General features: G+C 42.6%; 2 protein-coding genes across 6 annotated transcripts; both read right to left on the bottom strand.

The window, feature by feature from the left end:
- Position 1: 1 nt before the first annotated feature.
- LOC105566185 (pleckstrin homology-like domain family B member 1) lies at positions 2–24,406 on the bottom strand. Of its 3 annotated transcripts, XM_012019988.1 has the most exons (13): positions 23,926–24,406; positions 15,868–16,008; positions 12,738–12,911; positions 11,240–12,449; positions 10,099–11,029; positions 8,781–9,154; positions 8,562–8,712; positions 8,155–8,380; positions 7,905–8,070; positions 4,748–4,877; positions 1,782–1,967; positions 1,290–1,547; positions 2–1,188 (listed from the first exon to the last, which is right to left on the bottom strand). In XM_012019988.1, the coding sequence occupies exons 2-13, from the start codon at positions 16,004–16,006 to the stop codon at positions 1,000–1,002; spliced, it is 4,134 nt and encodes a 1,377-aa protein (XP_011875378.1). In that variant the 5' UTR covers positions 16,007–16,008; positions 23,926–24,406; the 3' UTR covers positions 2–999. The 3 variants fall into 3 exon arrangements, with proteins under 3 accessions (XP_011875378.1, XP_011875379.1, XP_011875380.1); XM_012019989.1 differs by lacking the exons at positions 15,868–16,008; positions 23,926–24,406 and adding an exon at positions 15,163–15,790; XM_012019990.1 differs by lacking the exons at positions 15,868–16,008; positions 23,926–24,406 and adding an exon at positions 13,586–13,648.
- Positions 24,407–24,485: 79 nt separating this feature from the next.
- LOC105566184 (zinc finger matrin-type protein 5) lies at positions 24,486–26,868 on the bottom strand. 3 transcript variants are annotated; one of them, XM_012019987.1, is made up of 4 exons: positions 26,518–26,868; positions 25,222–25,313; positions 24,987–25,124; positions 24,486–24,760 (listed from the first exon to the last, which is right to left on the bottom strand). In XM_012019987.1, the coding sequence occupies exons 2-4, from the start codon at positions 25,265–25,267 to the stop codon at positions 24,510–24,512; spliced, it is 435 nt and encodes a 144-aa protein (XP_011875377.1). In that variant the 5' UTR covers positions 25,268–25,313; positions 26,518–26,868; the 3' UTR covers positions 24,486–24,509. The 3 variants fall into 3 exon arrangements, with proteins under 3 accessions (XP_011875377.1, XP_011875376.1, XP_011875375.1); XM_012019986.1 differs by lacking the exon at positions 26,518–26,868 and adding an exon at positions 25,528–25,723 and having other exon boundaries at positions 25,222–25,373; XM_012019985.1 differs by lacking the exon at positions 26,518–26,868 and having other exon boundaries at positions 25,222–25,723.
- Positions 26,869–27,548: the final 680 nt, after the last annotated feature.

Below are 27,548 nucleotides of genomic sequence, written 5' to 3'. Positions count from 1 at the left end.
GTATTAATTTATTTTATCAAAAATATACGTTCACCATATAACTATAATATTTTCGCAATATTTTTATGCAGTTTTATGCAGCTTTTAGTCAAAGTATAAAAATTTAATTATTTAATAATATTTGAAACAAATATTGTACGTTGACAATTTTAAATTATACACACTTCAAATACTGAAACAACAAATAATTTTTCGCGTATCCTGCATTTACCAGATTCTTTGCATTTCTGCAAAAGAGAAACGCAGATGAATCGAAAGACTTCATTCTGTAAAATAAATCTTATCGTGAATCGTTTCCTAAATTAAAATGAACATAATGGTTTATGATGATACCCGTGACTTTTTTGCGACGTTCTTTCACTACTACGGATAAGAATATGGCATTCTTGAAAAAAAATTTAAGTCCGAGTTTAGAAAAGAGAAACTGGTCGAAAGTACTAGCAAAACTACAAAAAGTAGTTTAAATTAATCATTGCATTAATAAAATTGTGCAAAGTTTAATAATTACGTTTAAACTTTTAAATTCATAATATTCAATTAAAGTATCTCTTATTGTTGTTATATAAATAGCTTACACATCTTTAATCTACGTTTAGCTGCCTTAATTTTTTTAGCAGCAAGCTCCAATCTTCGCGTTGGTTCCTACTTTCTGAAGTTATTGTGCTCGTCTTTCGTAAAGGTACATGGAAATGCTTCCTAATAAGGAATATTACCTAATATGGAGAAATTTCCTTATTGTAACTTCCTAATTATAATTATTACACATTTCCAGCACACATTAAAAAAATAATTGTGGTACTTTCTAATTCATATCTCATATACTTACATTCATTATTCATTTGTGTTTTTAGTCAAGAATTGTTCTGATTTTAGATATATAATTCCTTATGAAACAATCTTTCTTGCTATAATTATCGAAGACCAGAAATCACTATCTCATGTTACGTTTTCAAAATTCGACTCTCGTTCGCGGAAATTGGTTTTATACACAAGTATAACTCAAACGCCGTGGTCGAACTCGTGGTATCCTTCTGCTCCGGTAAACACAACGTCCACCCAAACGCGCATAGCTTCCGGGCTGGGTGCCATGAGATGGTAAAGTCTAGCCGTAGTCTTGACGATAAAGGTGAGAGATGGTTGTGGCGATCGGACGGTGTTCATATGATCCACGTAGACTTCTTCGATCGACTGCGATGCGTCAATACCGAATTAGTTGCGATATTAGTGTTGAAATTCCTAATAGAAAGACGCTTCCGAAATAAACGAGATAATGCTCCCGAGAAGCTTACCTGGAAATAAATTACGCCGCGAGCCTTCCTGGACGTGTTATCGCTGTAGTAGGATAACGTCTTCCGTCTGCGATCAAAGACGAACCATCGCTTGTTCCAGTGATGAAATTTTTTGCTCATCTTCGATAAATAACCACTGCAACTTGTTGTGTCGACGGTAACATCGTAAATCAGTGGTAACTGGTGCCCGGCAGTCTCTATGTGATGTCTTAGATCCAAGGACTCTGATTTGATCGGAAGGTACCTCGTGAGTGGCCTCTGCAAAATTCGTTGGATGTTAACTCGTCGACGTCAAAGCAGCAAGTTGAATAAATTGAAGTTTTCTCTGTTCAAGTAGAACAAAATCGCGAGAAAGCTATTCTACGTTGAAGTTAATTCTGCGAGTAAAAGCTTCTTTCCTGAAGCGATTATTTATCCTTTTTAGCAGTTCTTGCCTGTCGCTCGTGTCGTCTTTCTACACGGGTAACTAATCAATAAATTTCAGGGGGTTACCTGAAGTTTTGCCTTTTCGCGATGTTTGACAGGTTGCAACGATCCGAGTGTATCCATCTCGCTGGATGTCTGAGAAAGGGGGCGACTTCCATTTCCGTCGATAATTCCGCCTCCACCGCCGCCACCGCCGCCACTGTTATCGCTAAGCCTCTCGCCTTCCATCGATGTTCTCCTATCGTCTCTCATCTGAAAATAGTTCCGAAATTCTTATTATTCCGTCCCTTTTAACAGCGTCCCAAAAATGTTTGCTGCTCTGGGGAAAAAAAACAGTTAGCAACCCATTTTAGGGCCCACAATTAGCAATCGAATTATTTGAATTGTTCGTAACACTCTAATCTTTTATGAATTTTACCCCGCGTAACTAAAAATCGCAATTGGCTATATTCTATCTATATCCAAGATTTTACAACAATACTAATCAATTCTTTCGATTAGTTCTGTCGATATTCAATAACGCAAAGATAATTTTCACTTAAGAGGCACTAATCGAAATGTTAAGTTGCTTAACTGCAAAAAAACGGTCAAAATTTTTCGCAGAGTAGAATTACGAACAATCCAAGTAATTCGATTACTAATTGTGGGCCCCAAAATGGGTTGCTGTCTTTTTTTCCCCCCTCAGAGTGCAATTTGCACAAAAATTATTCCCGCATAAGTTTTTTTCGCCTACGTGTCTGCAAACTTCACGCTTTCGTCTGATGTGTCGTTTCTTCGTTTTGCCTTTAATGTAGTTTATCCACATAAGCGACATCGTATTGTGCACAGTTGAGTTTATGCAATTTGACGAAACCGATGGCAACTACGTCGAGATATTCCGTTTACACAGATCCGAACAGATGACGGGGAAAGACTGACGCTAGTGACTCGATGGTCCGGCGATATAATTCCCGCTGTAAAATGTAACTCCGGACTCCCACTCGCTCGCCAGATGCCGTGTGAGCACCAAAATTCGCCCGCGCAATAAATTTCGATTATTCATTCATGGAACACATGCCACGTGGCAGGTATCGAATGACACAGATTGCCAAAATACACGATAAGAAACGATTTGTTTTCTGTAACATCCTATAACACTCGCTACAATTGCAACTGGTTCACATCCGATATTACCAAAAATAAACCACGTTTCGACAAATGGTGGAAACTAGCGAAGGCCGGCCGAATTAATGAAATCTTTATTACCGAAAAGCTTATCGTTGCGTTATAGATCCCAACATTATTATATAACGTTCGCGTTTGTTGAAATTATTTGCTATTAGTAGATGTTGAGTGGCTCAGGCAAGAGATGAGAAATTCCGTCGGCTCTCGGCAAACGCGGTGACTCATCACAAATACTCATTTACTGCGGACATTTCTCTTCACCTAAACTCAATAAGTAAAGTGATAGGAATGCAAGAAGTAATAAGTGAATATTTTTTCTGCGAGGAGAATAAAACCCGAGACTATACTACGAGGAATAAGGAATATATTTATTCGCGCGTTAAAAATTTCATTCGTAAAGGTTCCTGCTGTCCTTGGCATAGGAAAAAAATTAAACGTCCATTTAGTTAAGTGTCTGAAAAAAGAGGAAGCTTATCGTACGTCCGTAAATAAATATATCTGTCAAGAAAGAGGTCAGTTGCGCAAAAGAGGCTTATGAATTTCGATGTCATCTGTCGTTATAAATTATCGCCGCAGGCTTAATCGAGACTTCACAAAAGCACATTTATCGCAGGACAAGCTGCTCGCTGAATGCCGTCCAACCCGCGGCATACTCGCGTATCGGGGCTGAGATACCACATGGGGAAAAACACGTGTGCAATGACGAAAACACTTGCTCCAGAATGTAAATGGCTATACTTGCGAAATGTCAGTGTCGAAAAGCGTGCGTCTCCTGCGCACGGGCGCGATGGCGGGCCAAAATCTACGCGGGGCTTCCGGCGGTAACAAATGCGTTGTTTTTCGACGTATGCGAAAGTATACTCTAAAATGATCTCTCTCAACTGTCAAAACATTTATATGAAAACACGGGAGAAAATCGCGTAGCCCGTTATGCATATACCGTACCGTTCGTACGTGACGAATTTATTATAAGAAATTTGTTCCTGTGCGTTGGCCTCCCCCGATGATTCAAGTTATTTCTCGAAATATTTCAAATATTAACTACTTCCTCTCGTGCCTTCCTGTTGATTCACACTTCTCGTGAACCACCCTATTCAACTATTTGCCCACAAAATTGTTCGGAGACGTAACACGGCTATTTTTTGCAGCTGGCACGGGAGTAAAGTTTTTTTGGAATTACGCCGAGATAAATAGAATAGAAGAAACATTTTTATTATATATATATATATATATCTACTATATAATTCAACGTCGCCGATCGGAATGAGAGAATGCGGAAATACAAGGAAAAAAAAGAAAGAGATGAGAAAAGAACACGTAAAGATAAAGAGAGAAAACAGATACTGTTTATGATTATTTGTAATATATCGTTCCCGTTATATAATCAACAAACATACCCAGTAGTTGAAGACTCCACGTTAGAGATGCGAGTTTCATATTGAAAAAAAGAGATCGATAACGAAGTTCTTTGCACAATAGATAAATCCACGTCTCGAAGCAAGAGAACTCCCGCTTGCGTGAACACTGAAAACTTTTCGGAGAGCAGACCTGTCGAGGCACATTTCTTTGAACAGGTGTGCGATAAAATCCACGTGCGAGCAGAAATAGACTGGAAGTTAGACTCGCGCTTACTCGACGTAACGTCTCGCAGTATACGTACGTACTTATGTACGTATGTGTCTGTGTTTGGTAGCGTTTGATTGAGCGATGAAATATTTTGGGGAATTTACGTGTATTAAAATACAGCTTCGTGGAAGGGAACTGCATACGTTCGACATTCCGTGGACATTCGCACAGTATTTCCAATTGACATATAAACTTGAAATTTGATGCAACGTAAGGAAATATGCTTTTTACGCTATACTCACGTTGTCATTTTGAAGTAGACTGTAAGAATTATTCGACGGTCCTGGACTGGATGAAGTGAGTTCCGAAAGTTTGCTCGGGGATAATTTTTCGCTGGTTCCACCTTCCGCGCCGTCGGTACTTCCGCTACCACTAGAAAGGTAAATTGATATTAATTAATTTCAATTACGGCCGCAAGATTTCATAATTTGTCGAGCGCAGTGAAACTTTTAATTAAACGCGTCTATATCTCGTCATTATCATCCTCGGTAATACTGCGAGTAATTTCTTATCAAAATTTTTAAGTAATAGCAAATTAATTTGATAAACTAATATTAAAAATGAACCCTAGACACGAGCGTAAAAATATAGAAAGTTATGGCCGAGCCAATTGATAGTTCGTGTTGTCATCGCACAATAATCACAATTCCTTCGCGATGCTGTCGAACCGTTCGCACTTTATTTATACTTGATATGAAACTTGTCGCCGACACATTTAGTGGGCGCTATTATTAACTGGAGCGTGAACGCCGAATGTCGCGAATTTTATTCGGCGTCCTCGTGATCGAAACGGTAGCGGTACACCCCGGGAACCTCGGTCCTAGCTCCTGAGCATCGCGAGACTGAGGAGAGGACGAGGCCTATAGCCGACTATAGCGCGAAAGGCAGGTATTATTAAAACCTAACAAGTACAAAGTGACTCGGTAGACCGGTTCGACGATACCACCGGCATAGCATTTAATTCTTCTACAATGTTAAATGCAGCGCGAACGATACCCAACCATTCCGATCTCGTTGCCATGCCAGCCTCGGCCTTGGTTGGCTAGAAACATTCCCTTGTTCCCGATAACTGACCTCTGATTCTAACGCACAACCCGTTTCTATAATTTTATTTCTATCTTCTTTTGTTCAATAATGGCTCTTGAATAATGAACAAAGCTTCACGCAATGTGTGCTACAACACGCTGCATCAGTGCTCTCCTACAAGTGTCTGACGCACGTAAACTGTCATAATCTAAACCATTTAACTCGCCTTAAGACAATTCTACTTAAAGATATATCCTGTGGTCTTGTTGCATCAAGTGAAGAGTTGTTGTCATCGTGTGTACAAAGTTTGGTCGTGCAAGAATTTATTTTAAGAACGAGATATATCTGCAAAGTAGAAGAAACACTTTGCCGAACATTTGTAATTTGTAATCAGGACTTTTTCCAGAAAAAAATATAATCAGTAGTTGATTAGTGAATTATTCAATACTGACGATTAAAAAATTAATATTGGTAACGTAGAAATATAACTGGGGAAGCTTGTCGAGATCCTAACACTTTAATATTTGAGTTTTCATGATACTATATGCAAATTATGTACCTATGGCGCACATTACACGCATATACACACAAATTGACCATATCGGCTTCGAACGCAACCGTGTCTATGTGTCTCGTCCACTTGCGTCGCGCACGTGAATATGTTATGACGTATTAAGGGTCAAGAGTTGAGTGCTGATTTACTTTTTGCACCGTATCGTCTTGTTAGATTTATTTCACCTCAATTCTACGTAACATAACACGTAACACAGTTGTACATTAACAATATCGACGCGACAATCAATCACAATAATCATGCATTTTTATTTTATTTTATAACTGTTATTTCTATCAAACGACTTAGGCCCGGTTTCACCAACGTTGTTTAACTTTAAGCTTAATTCGTCCTTTGTCTCTTTCTAAAGTAACAGTTGAAAAGAGACAAAGAATGAATTAAGCAAAGCTTTTACTTGCTCCTTTACATCCTACAATATATAGACACTTTGAAGGAAATTAATTCAAGTAAAGCCCTTCAGAATTAAGTTACCGTTTGAAGAAGATTTTGAATCATCTCGTAAAATTGTCAACCGTTTCTGACAGAAAAGATGGAACTCTTTCACAACTTAGACTCACAAATAGCGTCGACGAATATCACGCGCGTGAGTTTCCAGAGGACGGTAACAATTGTCGCAGATCCAATCTTTGGTGCAGAGGTAACAACGATTACTAGTGAGGAAAGTGATCAGGTTGCATCCCGTAACTCTGGCCTCGTTCAGCACCGTCTCACCCATTTCCCTGGGGTTCATTTTGCAGCATCGCACGACGATCGCTACCGAACGATACTGCACATTCTCTTCGTACCTTTTCTTGCTCGCGAGTCGTTAATCGTTCTTTACATATATCTATCACAATGTTACTTTATATATTTATCACAACGTTCCCGCATCTTCCACTGATTTTCCGTACACGACACGTTGAACGCGAGTAGAACCACGAGAAGACATACAGCTACACGCAGATATCGTATCGCGCGATAACGCCCCGCCTACTTTGCACCACGAGAGTGTGAAGACTCGGGCCGAGTGCCGATCAAACGAACACGATATGCGGCCCTCGCACGCAATTAGTAATTGCTCTTAACAGTATCTTGGATATTGATAGTAATACTAATAGCGTGAGGATGAGGCCAATATAATTCTCTGATTCTCCGAGAGATTTCGCAAAACACATTTTACTCTCGACTCCGATTTATTTATATCTTTTATATTACGATAAAAAAGATTGTTTTCCCCGAAGAAATGTGGACGGCATGTGAGAGCTCTTCATGGAATATCACGAGTGCTTATTCATCACTGCTCAGTTGGAAAGCTTTGATTTTTATATATCAGACGTGTAGGATACACACTCAGACGATTATAAGCTGGCACACACAACGTTCGAGGTGTGTCGATGAGGAAGGTTTCGTAATAAGCTTCAATGAACGACAGAAAGGTCGTCGCGATTAACTGCGATACTGCGCGATGATGCACGCGTCTTCTGTCACATATACTTCGTGGTACAAGTATATCAATGCATTCAAATGTTTGTACGCATTGATTTTGACACAATAAACGCCCGTAGCGGAGATACAGTTCATCGTTCGCGCATATTTAGGAGACATTTAAATTATCGGGAGAGGGAATGTAAATAAAAATTTGTCGCTGCAATTCCTCGTCTACTTATAAAGTGAAAAAAGATTGAAGAACTATGATAATAATACTTTTAAATCTTGAACTGATTACGAAGGTTTCGACGTTTATTAAGTTTTCGTTTTTGAAACTTGAAATCGTGCGAAACACGCGAAATAGAAAAGTGAATCATTTTCATTAAGCTCACCTTTCTGTTGGTCCGGTGGAATAACTGGAAGATTCTTCGCCAGATTCGACGCTGTTGAAAGACGCACAGTTCATTTTTCTCTCTTCCCATTGCGAACGGACTTCATCCTGCACTCGTCTTTTCAATTCTTCGACTCTACGTCTCTCCTCCGAGATTACTTGACTCCCTGGAAATGGCGATACGTTAATTTTTGCCCGTTGTCTTTAGATTACATTGTATTGTGAAATTTAGCGATCGAAATAATTCGCACCTTGTTTAGCTAAATGAAGCTGCCGATTTCTCTCAATTTCCCTCAGCGATTCGATTGTCTTCCTTCCTAGGCTGCCTTGATTGTTCACAATAGGAGAATCGTTGGTCACTCTGGAGATTCTGTCGAAGTCTTCTCTACTCGGGGATCGTTTTTCCTCGGAATATTCAACGGAGTTCTGGGCCAGATAGCCGAGTTCTTCGTTTATCTCTCGCACTCGATTTCGTGCCTATCACAATCGTAATCGTTTGACGAGTTAATTAACGAACGATTAATTAATCTACTAAGGTGTAATTCGAAATGTTTAATTGTAACTTGATAATTTTGTTATATTGCAGGAAGATATGAAAGAGTTGCATTTGTAATCTGATTTATCGGTCATGCTTGAACTTTTATGTTATTTTACTGACTTCTTCCAATCGCTTCAAGTGTCCCAATTTCTGCCTCTCGAGACCCCTGGCTTCTTTAGTCGCCACGTTCTTTGCCTCAGATCGCTGCGATTCTAGATGAGTCAATTGCAATTTTCTGCCTTCGATCTTGCTCGTGAGATCGCTCAAATATCTGCAAAAAAAATTTGTATATGACGTAGAGCTTAAGAAACGGAAATGTGCTACGACGATTACACATACCTTTGCAGCTCTTCTCTCGTGGCCAATTTACTCGCTTCTTCTTCGAGATGATGAAACTCCAAGTCCTCGAAAGCTTTCCTTTCACTCTCCAAGATATCTTGATGCGCCGGTAGCTTGTCGGTAATACTCTGGTGCATAATTTCATTCGTGCAACTGGCCAATTGTTCGTCCAATCGAGCGCAAGCTTGCTGTGCCTTTTGAACACGTTGCTTCGCTTCAGCTTGCAATTTGGAGTGAGTCGCATTATCCTCCGCCATTTCTCTCTCCAGCTCATTTATTCGCATTTGCACCTTTATCTTCTCTCCCTCGTCTTGCGTGAGCTTCAAGGATTCCGATTCATACTCCGCGGATAAAAGTGCTTTCTCCATTTCGAGCTGTGAAACAATAAACAAGCAACATATTGATTTTTAATACCTTCGAGTTTGTACTAGTTTCTAAATTCAGCTTTACTGAAAAATAAGACATTGATAAGATAATTGCTTGCGAGATACATAGTTCGATTGTTTCGTAGCTTCCGTGAGAAAAGAATTACGACACAGCGATGATATAACCATGGATGAGCTTCTTTGTGCGAAACTAAATCGAAATTAATCTTTTCCTGTGATAGAGTTTGTTCTTGAACCATTTTATTTTTAAAATCCGTTCAATTGTGTGTGTGTGTGCGCGCGTGTGTGTGCTTCGGTATGTGCACTCGACTAACAATAAGACTCTATAGAATAATTATTGTTATTTAAGCTCGATAGTTTCTATAAACATTGACCTGTTTTGTTTCCTGTTATTTCTCTTATTTTATTTACTGGTCCGCAAATCACATTCGATAAATTTTCAAAATCAATTTCCTCGAAATCAAAGCTCTGAAAGATCCTTGTACAGTTTCAATTTATTCTTGCGTGAGAAATTAGTCTGTCCATCGTTATATCATAGGTACTGTTGCACTCTGTACGAGAATATCGTGCGCTGAATATTAAATAACAACTAACGAGATACCACAGTCGATATTATGAAACGAATTTACAGGAAGTAATTACAGAGTGTACCTGCATATTAACTCGAGAAAGAACGTTTAAGTGTAGATGATTGTCTAGCGTTTGTGTGTGTCACTAATAATTTTATCAAGAATTGTACAGATATATCTTATCTAATAGAACGAATACTTACAATCGGTTGTCTTAGTATTCCACATGCCCAGAAAGAGATAAAGAGAACAAATAAATAACGTATTTAATATACGATACGCGTAATGTGAGGTAAGAAAACTACAGTGAGGAAACTATGAAATCTGTTCACTCTTGCTTAACAGTAGCGTGAAAAAAGTTACCTCTCTACTAATCTCTTCCTCTTGAATTTCAATTTCGGCGACGCTCCTCTTCAGGGCATCCATGTTGCTAAGGACGTGTAACTTTTCATTCTGCAAAAATTCTATGTACTTCTTCCTGTCCTCTTCCTCCAGCTGTTTCCTCTCCTTGTCGGCTTTCGCCTCGTTGGACTTGGCGTTATTCTTCTCCGAATTATTTCGCTTAGGAGTCACGCATATTTCTTTGGATTTCGAAAGCATGGACAGTTGCTCGATCGCCTCGAGAAGGTCGTCGTTCGATATGGCCAGTTTGTTTTCTATCATCTCGCAAGACGTTGACAATTGACTGTTTTTCTTTGGCATGGAATGATTCTGGTTGTTGTTCCGCGTCGGGGATAACACGACGTTTTCGTAAATACTCGCGTTCCCACCTTGCGTCGCCTGCTGTGGTTCGATTTTCGTTCCGTTCAGTCTAATCGTCCCGTACGTGGACGGCGAGCCTCTGGTATCGTCATCAGCCTGTATGCCGTTTCCTGTTCCACCGGTGTAACTGCCGTTCTTTTTATTATTATTGCCGATGATAACGTTTTCATAATTGCCGCCATGAGAAATCGAGCCTGAGAAGTAGCTGCCATTCGTATTATGTACATTAGAGTACTTCGCCGATGGATTGTTACTCGGTGCAGTTGCGTACGGCGACCCCGCGGAAACGTCACACAAGTGCTTTTCAACTTGAGCGGACTGGTCCTTGTGACGAGCGGACGAGTTGCCATTTTGTAAAGTGACTTTAGAAGTTTGCACGGATACGTTCTCGTATGACGCAGCACCCCAATTGGCTTGCTTGCCGACATCGAAGGAGAAATGCGGTTGATTTTTCGACGGGCTTTTCGGACTGTCGAAAGAAGAAGTGTAGCCGAGTCTCTTGTCACGCGGAAGAGATCCGTTTGTTATGATCCTGCAAATTATATCGTTGCGTAAATATATTGTGCGTATTTTCTCTACGAATAAATTACTCCAAAGAAATATAATATCTCGACATTTAATGTCGTGAGACAAATTTCTACAAGTCTCTTTCATCTTCTATTTCAACAAACGACGAAGAAAATTAGAAAAAATTTAAATAAAAGGTGAAAGAAATAAAATCGAGATAAAGTACGATAGTTACCGATTAGGCTGCCTCGGCTTTTCGACGGTGCTTTGTCTTTCGTATTCGGCACACATTGCCAAGATCTCCTCGAGCCTCATTTTCTCTTGCCTCTCGACCTCTTGCTCCCGCAACCTCTCTTCCTGCGCTTGTTTCCGCTTGGTCTCCGCCTCCCTGCGTTTATTCTCCGCGTCGGCTTGCCTTTCTCGCAATTCTTCGAGGGAGCAATTGCTGCCGACACTTGGGGTAGGACTCTTGACCCTCGCGTAAATTTTCTTCTGCTCGCTATATCTTGGATTCCGATTAAATGCCGGACTCGGTGGCAGAATTCGCTTAACATTTGGATTCGAGCCGAACCCGTGAGCGGTGGACGGCCTCAACATCCCGACGTTAGCATCTCCATTGGCACTGTCGTTACAGACATTCGGGTTCGATCCGTATTTCTCCAACTGCAGAAACTCCGTGGTGGTCGTTTTCGTGACGATAAGGCTTTGGCTCATATCGAAGTCCCTGTCGACGAGGTGGTCGAGTTCGTTCGAGCTCTGACAAGTCATACTTCGAGACATCAAGTCGTCGCTTCGAGCGGTGACGAACTTTGGAGACGTCATTCCAAAAGACGGCGATCGTACGTTTTTGTAGTTGTTCTCCTGATACGGTTTGCTCGCTTTTAGGTACGTTTCCGCCGAGTACATCCTGACCTGGTTGTGATTTTGGCACTGCAAATTGACGTTCGGTCGAGTCGGCGTACCGAGACGCGGGTCCGATCGCTGACGAGTCTCGTCGTGACAACCGATCGAGCCCTGCGATGTCGAGTCGACGTTACCGTTCACGGTGAAGCCGTTCACCGGTGACTTCGTCAAGGATACCAGACTCGACGATCTCGAGTGACCGAGAATTTGGTCGGCTGGTACATTCGTCGTGAGAGCACCAGCGGGAAAAACCTTCGGTGAAACGCAATTGGTTCTGTTTTGCTTCGACAGCATCTCGAACTTGGTCAGCTTGCCCAGGAAACCCATCTCGTCGTCGGAGCAAGAGTTCCTGGGTGATTTCCGCGGTGCAACCGGCGGCTTTCGCTCCAAGTGATGATTCTCCTGCGCCTGGCCATCGGGAAGAGCAAAACTTATCGGCGCCATTGAGATTCTCGTGTGGGGAAAGACAGATCGTAGGTGTTTGGCCTCGGCCGGATGATTAAAGCGCATGTAGTTCGATCGACCTATCGATAGCATGCAACCTGAAACATTTAACGCCTTTTTGTCTTTATCAATAATCACAACAAAATTTAAGTAACTTCGATGTATATAAAGAACACAAATTTTATTTAGCTTAACCAAATAAATTTCAATACGGCAAATAGAAAAAAATGTTACTTTTACTTTTTACGCAACAATGTTGCACCAATATCGAGAAGTTTGTAATCGAAATATTATTTTTGCCAGTGCGAAGGACCTTCTCCTTGTTACTCCACTGTCTTTTTAGGACATCGGTCACGGTCATTCATATTTAGGCCAAGGTCTCTTACCTTGCGCGAGTCTCACTGGCGAATTTGTCGACACACCATCGACAAATGTATTGCCATTTATGGGGTACAAAGTGACCACACCGTTATTGTTCTCGATAGCACAATGCACGGGTTCGACGCCGGTACCGGCCACCAAAATGTCCGCATCTCGGTTTGATCCAAGCGTGATCTTACCTGTGTGGGAAACGAAAAAGGAAAAGAATGAATTTGTCTCTCGAATAAGGTCAAGGGGCAAAAAGTGTTGAATTTTTCCTCGCTTTAAATCCGAAATTAACGACAGCTAAAGTCATTCGCTTCTGAGAAGCAGCCTCGTATTTTTCGAGCGTGCAGGAGATGCGCGAGATAAAAAAAGCGACGCGGGGAAAATCAGGAAGCGTGACTAAATATCGCTTGCGCGTATCTTACGGTTGAATGGAAACCAGGCGAGTGCGCGTGTGCATTCCGATCGAAATTCTCGCGGGCTTAGTAACGCACTTCCCCATGTAATATGAGTTAGCATTTAGTACGGCATCGATATAATCGGATTCTTGAGCTCATCCGCGGAACCGTTTCACGGAAGCTCCGATTACGAAGGGCGCATGGGACTCGAGTTTACAATATTAATTTGAGCCTTCTGGGAATGTCAACGACCTGGCGGTCGCGGCGAGGATGTGGCCGGATGTATTTCTCCGCCAGATATACAGAACTCGGTGATATACACGATGTACAAGTACGGAGCCGAGTATTGTCGAGCTAAGATGCACTTCGTTTCAAGTACAGAGGTTTCGTTTGCACTGTTCAGAATTTTGCCAAAACTACGTGATATTTTTGACGATCTAGAGGAAAATACTGCAATCGTAGATGCGTACGGAGAGCGGACAGGATTTTCCACAGCCGTAGAAAATCGCGTAGCGACAGGTCGACGAACAACTCGCACTGATTTCCGTAAAATAATTCTAGGCGCGCTCTGTTCTGCGCGACGCGGGTAAATCGTGGTGCATTCTACGAAGGACTGCAGTTATATTTAGTTTTAGCGCGGTCGTGCACTTTCGTTGCATTTTCGGTCTTTTTGGAAATGTGCTGGCCACGATGCGCGTTGTGGGGAATATATAAGTGTCCGGCAGTACCTAGACGCATAATTTCAGCGACGGTTCAACTAATTTTTTCTCTCCCTGATCCAACGTAGCCGGGGTCAGAGTATGTGGTATATCGATTCGTGCGTTGCTCAAATGGGAAATATTCATTTACAGAATATTTGTTTGTAAATCGCAGCCATCAGTTGCTACGTCGAGAAAGAATATAATTTTTTACCAAGAACATGAAAATCTATTTAAATCACGCACGAAGATAAGATTTCAAAGCTCGAGTTCTGCTGCGGAAATACATTGTCTTGTTCGGAGAAAGTTTCTCGTGATTTCAAAACGAAACACGGTCATAAATTCCAAGGAGATGCGGTGTTCCGACGTACGCAAACGAGCTTGTGGCTATAGACAGACAGGTGCACGGAGAAAAAGTGAAGTCTGTGACGTTAGCGTTCCATTTTCAGAATTTCGATATAATTGATAGAGTTCTTGGGCCCCCGTCCAAAGAGTTCCATAAAGCTTTCATATTTCGGTAAGTAATCATTCTCGCGATTAAACTCGAAACGATAAAAGCGGAATAATCTTTCCGTTGACCTTTTTAACTCTCGGGGCGGTAATTACCGGCCAAGTTACCGTGAGAGAGCAATTTTGGTTTATCACGTTCAGTTTATTATTCTATTCTTTCGCAAACTGGTTCTATTGGATTTATTGGACTTACAGATTAACAAGACAAGTTTATTTGTCGACGGAGTTGCGTTACTCGGTCGTCATAGCGAACGGAAGATAACTTCCTGTCAATCAATTCTATCCTACGCGTTCTATCTTCAATACAAGTGTTACACAGGTACACACACACACACGTTCGCCCCAGGTAGCTTTATTCTCGTTAAATCCATACTGTGCACGCGCCTGCATTGTTTTCCGTTTCTCTGTTCTCTTCTCTCGATCGTTTATTCGTTTAATTCCTTTCCATTTTGTAGAACTCAATCTTGAAGACTTTCTCGAGCAACCTCAAAATCATTTGGAGCAATGCGAATTTTCATCCCAAACCCCCATTATTTTACGCTCGGTTGCGTGACGCATCGACTATATTTGAGGCACTCTGAAATACACGAACGGTAAGCGGTACACAAACTGCCAAATTCTTGTATATCGCGGCCGTACTCTAGAATTCTATTTTTCTTTCAAGTTTCCGGGATCGCGGTAACTTAACTCCGTTATAATGTTGCCTGTGTTTGCTTAATCTTTTCGCCGTTTTACGAGCGGCGATACTGCTTCGGCTCGCCATCGTCACTTGTTTCACGAAACAGAAAGGTAGGGCTTGTGGATTTCTTAAAACGATCCTGCTCATTGAGAGAACACACCTTCATGTATATTCATGCATCATGCAAGTACTTTTCTGCGCACACACACATACGTATACGCGGCACAAATGTGTAGAGTCAAACTCGAAGGGTTGTGCGTACAGCGAATGTCATGGTCTCGATATTTCTTATTGCAAATATTTAACAACGCGGTTGGATGTAATGTCTGCTGTCTCTCCGTTGGCAAACATATGTTCAATAATCGCGCAATGAAATAAAGAATTTTTATCGTCGATCCTCCTTGGTACACTTTTCTCACAATAACGCGAGGATGGAAAGATATACCGTTCGATTTTTCTCTTTCCCAAGCTGTCCCACTTACTGCTCCAAATGGTAGTAACTTCTATCAGTAAATCCGATGGCGCCGTAAAGCGCTTTATCAGTTTGGACAACGTTATTCGTGCCTTGAAATTAAAAACCGGATGAATCACTGATTACGTGGCGATGAGTTTATCTGTTGCTACCAGCCCGGTTTAGTTTCGTTGGTGGAGGATGGAAAAGTGACCCGCGAATAGAAAAACAATGTAAATTGACTGTAATCTTTTTCTCAGTGGTCTCCTTCTTTTTAAGATACGCGCTTTCGAAGTTTAATACGATTAAATGTAAGTGCCATGAGTCGATTAATAATATGAAATTCACGCGAGAGGACCGCTCGTTCAAGAAAGAAAGGACGAAATAAAAGCATAGATTACATTTGTATCTAACCTTCGGGTAGAGGATGCAAAGTCACGGCCGTCGACAGTCGACCGCTTCCCATGGAGACGAGATGCGGTGTTTCCGTTTGCACGCGTAACGCCCGGCCCGCTTCGTGCACCTCGAGACCGGCGGCCGCGATGCTCGCCATGCCTGCAAAACAAAAGCATTCGTAATAAATGCACGATAAATTAGCAGGTGAAGCGGAGAGACTGGCGATGGGAAACGATCCAATTCCATCGGTTCTCGAGCAAGCGATCCCCATATCGTTTCTCATTATAGCCACGCAATCAACTTGACTTTAGCGGCGAGGTAAAAACGCCATATTACCCAAGGAGAGATGAAATGTCAAGATGATGTCAATTTGATGTCGAAGGAGAGAAGGAAACAATATAATGTCGACGATATTAAAAATGTGGGACGGTTCTGCGGGGGATCTAAACAGTTGACGGCTGTGAGAATTTGCGTGCCCAACGGGGGACACCATTAAAATTACGCCGCTCGGACATATACCACCTAGCGGGAAGGAGGCTTACCGAGCCTTATTATTAGCTGTAACGAACGACCTCGTCGAAGATTATGGCTATCGTTTCGCGAGAGATCGATCCAGATGAGTTCTACGAGCGAGGCCTCACGTCGGCGTATAAGAATGGGGAGGGTTGCCCAAAAAGAAAAAGCAGGGACGAAAAACCGGTCTTTCCGAGACGGGAAAGGATTTTTCTATCTTCTTTTTTTTACCCTTGCTCCTTGCCCCATCATAAACTTAGTCTACGCCCAGGGGTTCTTAACCCTCTCGCGACCTACTGCGTCTTTGGCAGAGATTTCTGATATATCGCATCTACATTGATAATTTTATCGGCCGTTACTTTTTTTTTTTTTTCACTTATACTTGATCCTCTTATTCTATTGTAATTAATACACCCTCAGAAAGGATTTCTGTTACCGAGAGAAAAAATATTCTCGACGCATTTATATTTCTCACAACCTCGTTTAGTATAAAAATAAGACAATATCGAAATAATATCAATAATTCTTATTCTCCTCTATCGAATTAAAAAAATATTGACTTACTAAGTTTATATGTATATTCTTGCGTTTAGAATAAATTTTCCCTCCATCAGACAGTCAACTTTATATTAAAACAAAACGAAGAGAAATTAAAACTGTCACTTTATAAATAATTGGGATTAGGTAACCTCGCGTTCAGATCGGAGGGAAAATTCGAAAGTCTTGGTCGAGCTGAAAACTTATCGTTGCAGTTGACGGTATGCTTGCACGCCGTTTAAAGGGTTGTTCATCTCATGTGAAGGATCTTAACGAGTTGAAACAACTTTAATTAAGCGCATTACGTTAGGCCGGCCCGTTGAACTTTGCTAACGTGTCTGGCCACGAGGAAGTAATGTATCCCATTTGCAATTTCTGTATCAAGTTGCTTATGCAGTGCAAACGCATGGAGGAAACGCATAAAAATGCACGGAGGGTGGAATAATACTAACATAGTAATGAAATTATTTATCCCCGCAAACCGATGTTACAAGTAAAGAGAAAAATCCCGGAGATGGCTTGAGACTTGCATTTCTACAGATGATTTTCACACCGTTGAATTAGTACGAGTTAAAAAATGCGGAAGTGGCGAAGGGAAAATCGATTTTAATCTTGACGAAAAATACATTCCTCTCGTTGATACCACTTGATCGCTGGTGGCGTTTTACGAAGAGCGGTACTTTCATGTACAAAATTTTCGTGGTTTACCCTTGCGGTTGAACGACTAAACGGCCAGCTCATGGCGCTATGCTGTCGTGCACCCACAATCTGCTTAAATTACACCTCCTCGGATTTCATCGGCGAGTAATTTAAAGCCGACGATTAAGACGTCGGGTTCCGTTGAATTTCTTAGCTCGAAGCTGAGATCTTTATGAGGAAGCACAAGTCTTATCATTATCTCCGGGGTCTGCGTGTATACCGAATATCGCGACATCGTCATTTCTCTCGCGAATGTTAACGGAGACGGCTGATAGGTCAACGCTGGAAATCTGGTGGGTCATCGGCTTATTGCGCAGCTCAATCTCGTCGTCTGAACGCGCGAACGAACGCTCTTGGAAATCGTGGTTGCGGATCGATACTCGCGCTGTCTCTCGTGCTCGGAATACCAGACTGGAGCATTTGATAAGATACCCGATGATAAATAACGCGCACACGTGCAGTGAAGCACGTTCAATCGATCGCGTTCAATTCGCTATAATTTTAAAGCGTTAACAGACGCGAAAGAGATGCCACAACTCTGGGAAGGGCGCTACTGCTAACGTAACTACATTATAAATTCTTCATGATGCTTCATTAAAATTAGTCAAGGCAACGAAAGTGCAGGTGTATCGTCCTTGCGACTTCGCTCTCGCGTGACTCCAATAGTAGACACCTGCCCACGTGCAGGTGAGCCAATGATAAAAATGTATGAAGGAACCCACGAAAGGGTTGGAAATGCTAGATTAATAATCCAAGATTAATCCACTGGTGATCCAGTCGTCTAATATTTATCGAGAGAAGATGCTTGAAATGATGAAGAAGGCAGGAGAGAATGATTGAGAGGTCCGCCGTAAAACATCGACGAGTCTCGGGTCATTTTCACCAAGATAAGCCTGCCAGATCGAAAATAAATGAGAGCAAATTCCTCGCGAGTTTGCAGCTATATACGGTCACCAGCTTCTGACAACACATCAACGTCTGCAAATACAGTTGGTACCAACGGCCTTGGGTAGCTCATTTCGCCCGTTTCTCGATCGTAATCTTTTCCGTCGCGTCAGTCTTTTTCGCGCGGATCGAAAATATTTTTTCATACCGCGCACGGCAATCGTAAACAGCGCAGCGCAAGATATTGCGCACCGAGAGGCGGAGGGATACGAAGGGAGCGAGACACGGCAGGCAAATGGCGAACGCAAATGTTTGCCCGCACGCGAGGCGATAGCACACAATGATAACGTAGTTTTGATAAAAACATGTAGTCACGCCTCTCGTGCAAATTACACCTAGGTATCTTAATGTTAGATTAGATTACAGCCAGTTGTAACTCTGGCGTAGAAAACGCGAGGATATTCCGCGCTCGCGGCGAACGCGGCTACGGGGATGATGTAAGTTAATTAATCGGGCCGTCGCCACCGACATACTTTTTTTGGTGGAGCTTGTCTCAATGGGTCAACGGTTTGCTCTCCATTAGCGACAGTTAGCGCGCCAGTATAAACGTTTGTCGATGACGTCAGTTGTGCCACACGCGGAATGATTTACAAAGATGCCCCGCCATCCGCGACGCCTACAGAGATACGAGCTTTATCTTTATCGTTCGTGAGACGGGTGGACCAACTTGATACTCGCTTCAAACATTCCTCTTATTATACCGTCGGGGAAAAATTTCGAGGAGATTGACAGTATGGTGTCGAATCGAGACAAGTTAAAAATACAGCAGTCGTTGTTATTTCCGATAAATGGAGCCAGCGAGCTTCTCTCGGCGAGAACGATTTCGTTTTGTAGAGAGCGGTTTCAGACGCGAGAGTCTTCTCGAGCGATTGATAAGCCCGTTACGAAATTCTGAATTGAATTGAAGGAGCAGTTTAAAGGGATTAGCCGGCCGTAGTTCACCCCCTTTCTCTCTGAGCTTTGAGCCCCGACGGATGCTGGTTTATTTACAGAAACCGTTTTAGCAGGAAGGAGCACGTTCGTGTCAGGTACCGACTGTAAGCGCTTCGCGTCCGGCCCTATCCGCTCCGTTCCGTTCTGCCGCATATAGAACATCCGTTGCGGCGACTCGCGTATGTGCGAACTTGGTGCGCGAGGCGACCCGACGTTCTCTTGCGATTTTGTCACGGTATGAAAGATTCAGTTTCACGAACAGCTCATTACGCTACGTTCCACGGCCGGCGCTCCGGGGAATTGTGCTTAGGTGAAGGAGAGAATGGACGAAAATATCGTCCCCCAGTGGGGTTCGGTTCGGTCACCCGAACCGCGCCAACGGGTGGGTGACCGCGCGCCTCTCTCGAGCGGTTTGACTGTAAACGGCCGTCGCCCGATAAGGATCGAACTGTGGAGTTTGTCATTGACGAAGACAAGCTTGCCTGTTAGCCTGTCAGCCGCTGTATCGATGTAGAGCCGTGGGTAATTGTCTGAATTCGAGGCAATTGAGTCCAAGCGTTGTACAATATCTAACGCGTACACATCTGCAGCGGTTAACGTATGAGAAGAAAGCGATCTGGAGCGGAGGAGCGAGGCATTTCCGAGCTAATTTAGGAAATATTGCAGCTCGATGTAGACAAACGGGGATACGCACGTAATATCGTGGCTGTCGCGTGACAATCGTTCGTGCGAACGTTTCACGAATCACCAGTTTCGTTCGTCTGGCGGCGACATCTGCCTGGCAACCGCATCTTCCTCTCCGTCTGCTTCTTCAGCTTCATTTTTTACCGCTCCTCTCGTACGCAGACCATTTGGACAGCTTTCCCTCGAGCTGCATTAACGCCGAGAGCTCACGGACGTACGAGATGTTTATCGGAAACGATGGAATAATAAGATAGAGGTGTAACACGAATTCATTATTTGCGCGCTCGCATTTTTACGCTACCCCGGATGGATAGTTCAATTAATTCTTGCCGACACAACAAGTGTTCATTGTGTCAATTCCTCCATTGTGTCCGCTACAAGTTGTTTTCTGTACAAACATGTCTATCTGTGCCAATCATTTCTTTTGAGAAAAATTCGTTTAAATTAATTGCCTTTCAATTCCCTCCTCGTTCTTTCCTCTAACAAATCGTACCTGCGATCACGAAGAGCAGCGCGCGTAGGTTCGTTTTTCACTTTCCACCCAAACAAAATTCCCACTTGTTTTTCAAACGGGATTACGTGGGCAGATGATAGAATCCGGCTTGCGTTGCACGCTTTATAATCGACATCGATTAACGCCGCGCCTCTCGGATTTAAATGATACGTATTAGGTCGATTAGAATATTGGGTAAAATCAAAGAGAAAGAAACACCGCGTCGCGATATCCTCAAGGCAGTATTTTACGCTGTTGAGCAGTCGAAGCGAAAGTACTGTAGAAACATAAGCCGAGAGAAAACGTAACGAGCATAATGGATTAAATCATATGTTTAGTTGGTCTTTATTCTCAAGGTCGCTCTACCGGCCTTACGAACCTTTTGAGAAACAGCGAAGCACGTTTGACGAAGTATAACTGGTTTTCCTAGCCGGTATCCGCTACGCTCGCTCCAACGATTATATTGTCGATTCGTTTTATTTGCGTCTCTCGGTCGCGCGTCGAGAAATTTTGACGAGAAATTTCCGCGTGGCGAAAACCGAAAAAGAGCCTCGCTTTGCACAACTGCGGGCCCGGGACGAGAAACGGCAACGAAGGGCGGAGAAATCGGCATGACGTAACGGCCCGTATAAAGGCAATAGAAATAAATGACGTTAAATTGTTGGGTTGGTTCGTTTTTAGCGAGTTCTACTGGTAGCGCGAGACGAAGACGAGATCAAGATGAAGTTTGCGTATTTATATAGCGTTCGCCGACGGCTGCTTTAAACCTAGAAATATAAACAGCTGTTTACAAAGTAAATTTCTTTCGCTTTATTTTACACGCGGTAAAATAAAATGCGGATACTTTCCGAACGTGTGTAACGTTTATTATAGTTTCCCAAGGCTGTAATGAAGTTTATTGTAATAAGACTGTAACAAGCCCGAGAGTTTCCGACCAAACTGTTCCTCGTAGAAAAATCTGCAGGAGGACAGATTCGCAGAGCAGCCGCGCGCTTCGCGAGTCTCCCGTTGTTGAAAACGTTGCTCGTGGTAAGGGACGTATGCATCGTAGCCCATAGGCAGCTGCTGCACAACGGACAATTCATGGGGTGCCACAATGGGCGAGAACGGTTCGTCAAATCGATCCGCGTTCAAGACCATTTGTAGAGCGAGTCCTCACGACGGACTCGCTAACGCGGTGAAATCCATTCTGGAGCAATATATTCCGTTAACGATTTTTCACTTGTCGGTGAGAAGGTATTTGCACGTCTCATAAAATCGGAGATCGATGATCGTACTACAAATCTGCGTGCTCTCGCCTATTCTACTAACATCCCAATCCTCTAGTCTGATTCACCCATTTTCTTACAGCGAGTTCGGCTTGCGCTAGTGCGCACTGAGTGCGCGCCAAGGCTTGTTTACAGTCAATTCTTATATTTAAGGATCGTCTTGAATACTTTTTGAAATACTTCTTAGTCAGTAAAATAATCTGTGTATAGCATTCGCACACTGATAAGAAAAATATCTTAACCCAAAAAAGTATTACTTTACTAAAGAAAATTATGTAAGTATTAGGTGGCTCCTAATAGCTTATTAACTTAAATTTACAAAATAATAAACAAATTAAACCATGCAGTTCTTTAATTTAAGCGTTTATTAAATATCAAAGCGTAGATAATTTTTAATTAAAAATATTTTATTTTAATTCTATAAAATGTTTACTAAGATGTCATTTTCACAGCGAAAAACAATTGTTTCATTTAATAAATAGTATTCCACATCTCACGAAATCTTTATTTGAATGTAGAAAATGTAATGATTTAAATTAATTTACTTAATACAATACACAGATTTACTTGAAATTATATATTTTTACGTAAATAGAATAAACATTCACTTTAGTAAAATAAACAATAATTTTAAGTAAATCTGTTTACTTAGTTTAAAAAGAATTTTTTGGCTAAATTTTTGGACATGTGCTTGAGATGGCCGTAAATATAAGAGTGGGGCTCTGAACAGGTCTCGGTGTGCACTCAGTGTGTACCGGTGCAAGCTGCCGAACTCGCTATTATAATTACAACCTAAGGAACGTTTTGCGGGACTAACCCAACGTAATTGAGATCCCCGACGAACGCAGGACTATTGCCCATATTCCCCGCATTCTCCATATCCCTCGTATCCTGCATATCGGCAAGGTCACAACCTCCACCGAGAATCGTGACTGGATTGCACAGAGCTCTTCAGGTCGTTGCCATCGTCACGCCGTCACGCCGCATTTACCGTCCTGCCAGTCTTATTTTTCGTTTATTTCATAGGTTCCACGTATACTTCGTTTTCTCGATATGCACGAAATGACAAAACAATAGGACGCTCGTTCAACTTTGAGAAACTACTTTGGAAAGAGGTAATTCAAAATTCTTTTGACGAGGATAAAAGAGTATTCCCCAACGGGATGATAATCCGGGAATGTTCTCCGCAGACAAAACCCCGGCTTAAGTTCCTTACGCTTCAATGTGCATTCCGAGCACAGGACGTAAGGCGGTATTCTATTTCACGCTATGTCCGGCTCAGCGTGTCAGTGCCGACCAGAATGTAAGCACTCGCGGACGGAATGCAAATACCTGCTGCAGTCATTTTACTTTTATCTAGCAAGAAGTACGCGCGAATCGGGAAGAATCGGCGAGAATTCATTCCGTCGAATCGATGGCAACTCCTGCGCCGAATAAGAAAAGTTTACGTCTATAACGATAGCGCCGACCAGACGAGCGCGTCCTTGGCCTATCCGACAATCAGAAATTTTTTATTCAAGACGTGATGTCATGTGCACGGGAAACGGAGCGTACATTGCATCGAGTTGACGGCGCGCGAGAAACTTTCTGTTTCCGTGCTGCATCGAGCGTGTACAGGAATTGCAAGCTTATAGTCTTTACACACCTCCGAGATATAGCCAGTCCTCGAGCCACAGCTCAGTTAAATTAAAACTCACGTGAAATTAGGCGAGGAGTAAGACCTTGCCGTTCACCCGCTCTGAATGTTTAACCCGCTAAAATTCGTACAGAACTGTACTTTCGCCCAAACTTCACGTTCATCCTAGGATATTATTTTGCTAGTTCCCGCACTTTTAACGCGCGATAGATCGAACCGTTTTTTTCCCCCCAAGTATCTACCACAATCTTATTTCCCATACGTTCAGATTTCTTTCTTTCGCCCTGATTTACGGGGCCCTTACGATCCCGATCGGGTTCCTATGGGGCCCAGCGCCACGGCGGAAAGGAATTTATCGTGGGACTCACCGAGACGCGACCTGGAAGGGTCCGGCCACAAATTCCAATCTCGCTAAATCGGCAAAGGCCCCTGCAGAGGTGGCACTCCGATTTTTTTAACGCGTCCACCAGGCGCCCGTGAGTGATGCCAGATAGACTCCGGACCGGCGCTCGCGAACACTCATATTTTCTCCGCGCAAATGGAGTGCACTCGCGAGAGCTCGGCTCGTCCCCTCGTTCGCTCCGTAAAAAGGAGTTTCCTTTTCTCTCTCTCTCTCTCTTTTTTTCCTGCTCGAGAAACCGACGTCGTCCCGACAGACGCGGCGCGTCGCGTCGCGTCGCGTTGCGTCGCGTCACGTGCCGACTTGCACTGTCGTGGCAACGAGTGCTCCGCCACTGTGTTCCATAGCAACATCACCGTGTGAAGGCGGGTCCGTCTGGCGATTGGTGTAAACGATCTTGGAAGGGAGAACGGAGGGGACTTTGTTCGGATGATAGCGTACGCGTCGCGCTTGGTTCGAAGCTCGGCGGGACAACGTGTACGCTTTGGGATCGTCATTTCCCCCCTGAGGAATTGAACACGACGGGATTACGAATATAAATAAGCTTTACTTCTAGCATCGTGTGCAAGTTGCATCTCCCCATTTACAAAAAGTGCACCTCGTTATTTTCTCCAACGTGAGGGACTCCAAAGACGGCGGTAAATGCGAACGGCCGATCGCCGGCGATGGGCACCAAATCGGAGAAATGTCCTCGACGTCGCTCGATGCAATCCTGTGCTCCAAAAATTCCATAGTCACGTGCTCAGCATTTGGCCAGCCGCCCTTAGGTGCCTCCGTTGAGCCTTTGAGGCGTTCCATCGCGACTGGAAGTAAAATTTTATCCGTTGATTTTATCTACCGAGGGTTAACACGTTTTACGCGACAGTGGCAGGACGGTCGATAGAACGATTATCTATCTGCGGGACGACGAGTGACTTCTGTGTGAGCGCGGATAATTAGTAGTGCTCCCAGATTCGAGCCCGGCCCTCATCCCGCATACTTGAAAGCGCTAAAATCAAAGGTGTTTCCGTAAGGGAGAAAAATCATTACCTATCTGTTTGAGTTGCCACATCATTTCCGGCGTGAAATGCGAGAATCGACAGCCCAAACCGAAAGCGCACTCTCCGCCGGTCATGAAGCGTTTACACGAGGTTTTGCGCTCCTCCTCCCTCAACACAGTCTCAGGGTCTAGAGATATTACCAACAGATTAGTCGGATCGCGATTGATTGTACGCAAAAGAGGTTATGTGCAGAAACAATTAGAACAGCTTGGTTTAATGCTTACCCTTGTACGCGGAGTAGTGACTCTCCCGATTTGCTACGTGCTGCATACTGGATAGATGTTTCTTACGGGCTTCGACGTCATCCTTAAAAAATCTGTCGCAATAATCGCAATAGTACGTCTTGCCCATAATGCGACTTGACGCGTATGATCAGCTTGCAGAAGGAAGACGAGTGTTTTAGCAATAGTTTTGTACTTTACGATAATTGAAAACAGTCGCACGCGGCAACATAGTACGTATTTGAATCTGAACTGTTCACGGAGACGCATACAACCGTAAAACGGTGTGCAGATACTAGAAGTTCTTACTAGAGAGACCCTCTGATCAGGGTCTGGCCATAAGGAAGCAGGCTGTGATGGTCCGCCATTTTTCGTCAATTCGCGCCAGTTTTAAAAAGCGGTAATTATTCAGTTCAGCCTCCTCGCCTCCGAAATCGAATGTAATTAGGCTCATTCAACGCGTTTTCGCTCAAAACGAAAAAATCTGACAGAAAAAAGTGGTGCTCTGCCCCGCGAAGCGAGATATTCGTTGTTAAAGTTGACTACTGTTAGGATCAACTTGTAAAAGTATTTTCAAATGTAAAGCATGTTTTGTTTTACTCACTGCAGAATTTGAAACTTGCTGACAAATTTACGATGTACGATTTAATTCGCGCGTAATCATATCTAATCAATAAATGAATTTTTTATCAATATAAAAAGAAATCCTTCATATTTAAGTTCTCGTAATCAATCTCATATGAATGAGATAGCACGATAGCACATATATCTTTCTCTCTCACAGGAATTAGAGGATCTCTAAAATCCGTATCAGACTACAGACTCCCGACTCTGACTCGACTACTGACTCGGACTCCCGACTATGATTCAACCAATCACAGTAAAGCACCGGCCGACCCTGACTGCCGACTCGGGAATAGACGCCACTCTAATTGGTTGAATCATAGTCGGGAGTCCGAGTCAGTAATCGAGTCAGAGTCGGGAGTCTGTAGTCTGATACGGGCTTAAGGGAAACCGAAACAGGTCCAAATCACGGAGTCCGAAATGTCCTCTCACGAATCTCGGGCTCAATCATGAATCTTTTCCTTTAATGTGAACTCGTGAAAAGCAGAAAATTCCATTGACGAATGCAATATTCATTAAATTTCATTTTCTTTGAAACTTGCTGACAAATTTACGATGTACGATTTAATTCGCGCGTAATCATATCTAATCAATAAATGAATTTCCTATCAATATAAAAAGAAATCCTTCATATTTAAGTTCTCGTAATCAATCTCATATGAAATGTGTACTTACGTTTCGTGGCATGATTGACCAAATCTCGTGACATGATTGATCCAACCTCGTGGGATAATTGAGACTTCGTGACACTTTGTATAACACTTCAGTATTAATCACACGCGACAGGAAAGGAAACACGAAAAATATACGATTGCACGAAGTTACTATAACATTTGCACTCAGTATTCCTTGTAAATTTCTCCGCCGGTATGAATTCTAATCAACAGAAATCGCCGATGTATCAATTTAAACTATCGGTGAGCAAATATTACAATATAATTAAGCAGTTAGATTAATGAATCCAGAAAGAATGATACGATATGCGGAGCGGCGCGGGCACAACCGACTCGTTCAACTATCGTCGCGTGAATGATCTTGCGTACGGCGCCGTAAACACCTCGGCCGAAAACCGAGCGCGGATTCCAAGAAATGACGTAGCGCCGTAAACACCTCGACAAAAACAATCTATTGTGACGAATTATTCGAGCGAGGCGGATATTCCGCGTGTCTTCCTTCGCGATTATTTCTTATATTTTCTGTTTTTATCTAGCAATGAGGGTGTTAACTATAATGTATTGGAGCTTTCCAATACGCATTAGGTGAGAAAGAAAAACGCAACTTCTTTCTACGTTCAATATATTGAAAATTTGGATTTCATTATTTTATATTTAAACTTTTACCTTAAAGCAAAATTATATTAGCTATTTTTAAGCGACACTTTTGAAAAAAATAAGAAGGTGCTGTGTCCATTCAATACAAAGATGCCTATCGAAGACTCTTCGAGTCTGCTCCGGGCAATTTTGAAAAATTCATTAAGATTTGCTATACATTTGAATTATATAACATTAAAAGTCGCTGGCAATTATATTTGTATGTAAAAAGAAAGATAATCGTTATTGAATATCGCAACGGAATCCTTGGTAAATCATTGTATTCGTTATCACGTCGTCGTGTTCGAATTATAATTGATTGAGTTTGCGGACGATGTCCTGATATTTCAATTTCAGTCCGTGCGCTTAGTAGGTATGTATTTTTAAACAAACGGA

The sequence above is a fragment of the Vollenhovia emeryi genome, unplaced genomic scaffold (genome assembly GCF_000949405.1).
Source record: "Vollenhovia emeryi isolate VEMERY1.0 unplaced genomic scaffold, V.emery_V1.0 DF939146.1, whole genome shotgun sequence".
In the NCBI taxonomy this organism is placed as follows: Eukaryota; Metazoa; Arthropoda; class Insecta; order Hymenoptera; family Formicidae; genus Vollenhovia; species Vollenhovia emeryi.
The sequence above is the reverse complement of the archived record's forward strand: the minus strand, read 5'-3'. Positions and strand labels throughout refer to the sequence as shown.

Coding starts and splice junctions, on each gene's coding strand:
- LOC105566185 (XM_012019988.1), bottom strand. CDS start 16,006: ATGGCGAGCATCGCGGCCGCCGGTCTCGAGGTGCACGAAGCGGGCCGG. Junction 8,381..8,561: donor ACTTGAAGCGATTGGAAGAA/GTCAGTAAAATA, acceptor CGATTGTGATAG/GCACGAAATCGAGTGCGAGA. Junction 1,189..1,289: donor GCGGCGTAATTTATTTCCAG/GTAAGCTTCTCG, acceptor GACGCATCGCAG/TCGATCGAAGAAGTCTACGT.
- LOC105566184 (XM_012019985.1), bottom strand. CDS start 25,348: ATGGGCAAGACGTACTATTGCGATTATTGCGACAGATTTTTTAAGGAT. Junction 25,125..25,221: donor TCACTACTCCGCGTACAAGG/GTAAGCATTAAA, acceptor TAATATCTCTAG/ACCCTGAGACTGTGTTGAGG. Junction 24,761..24,986: donor GTGGCAACTCAAACAGATAG/GTAATGATTTTT, acceptor TTTTACTTCCAG/TCGCGATGGAACGCCTCAAA.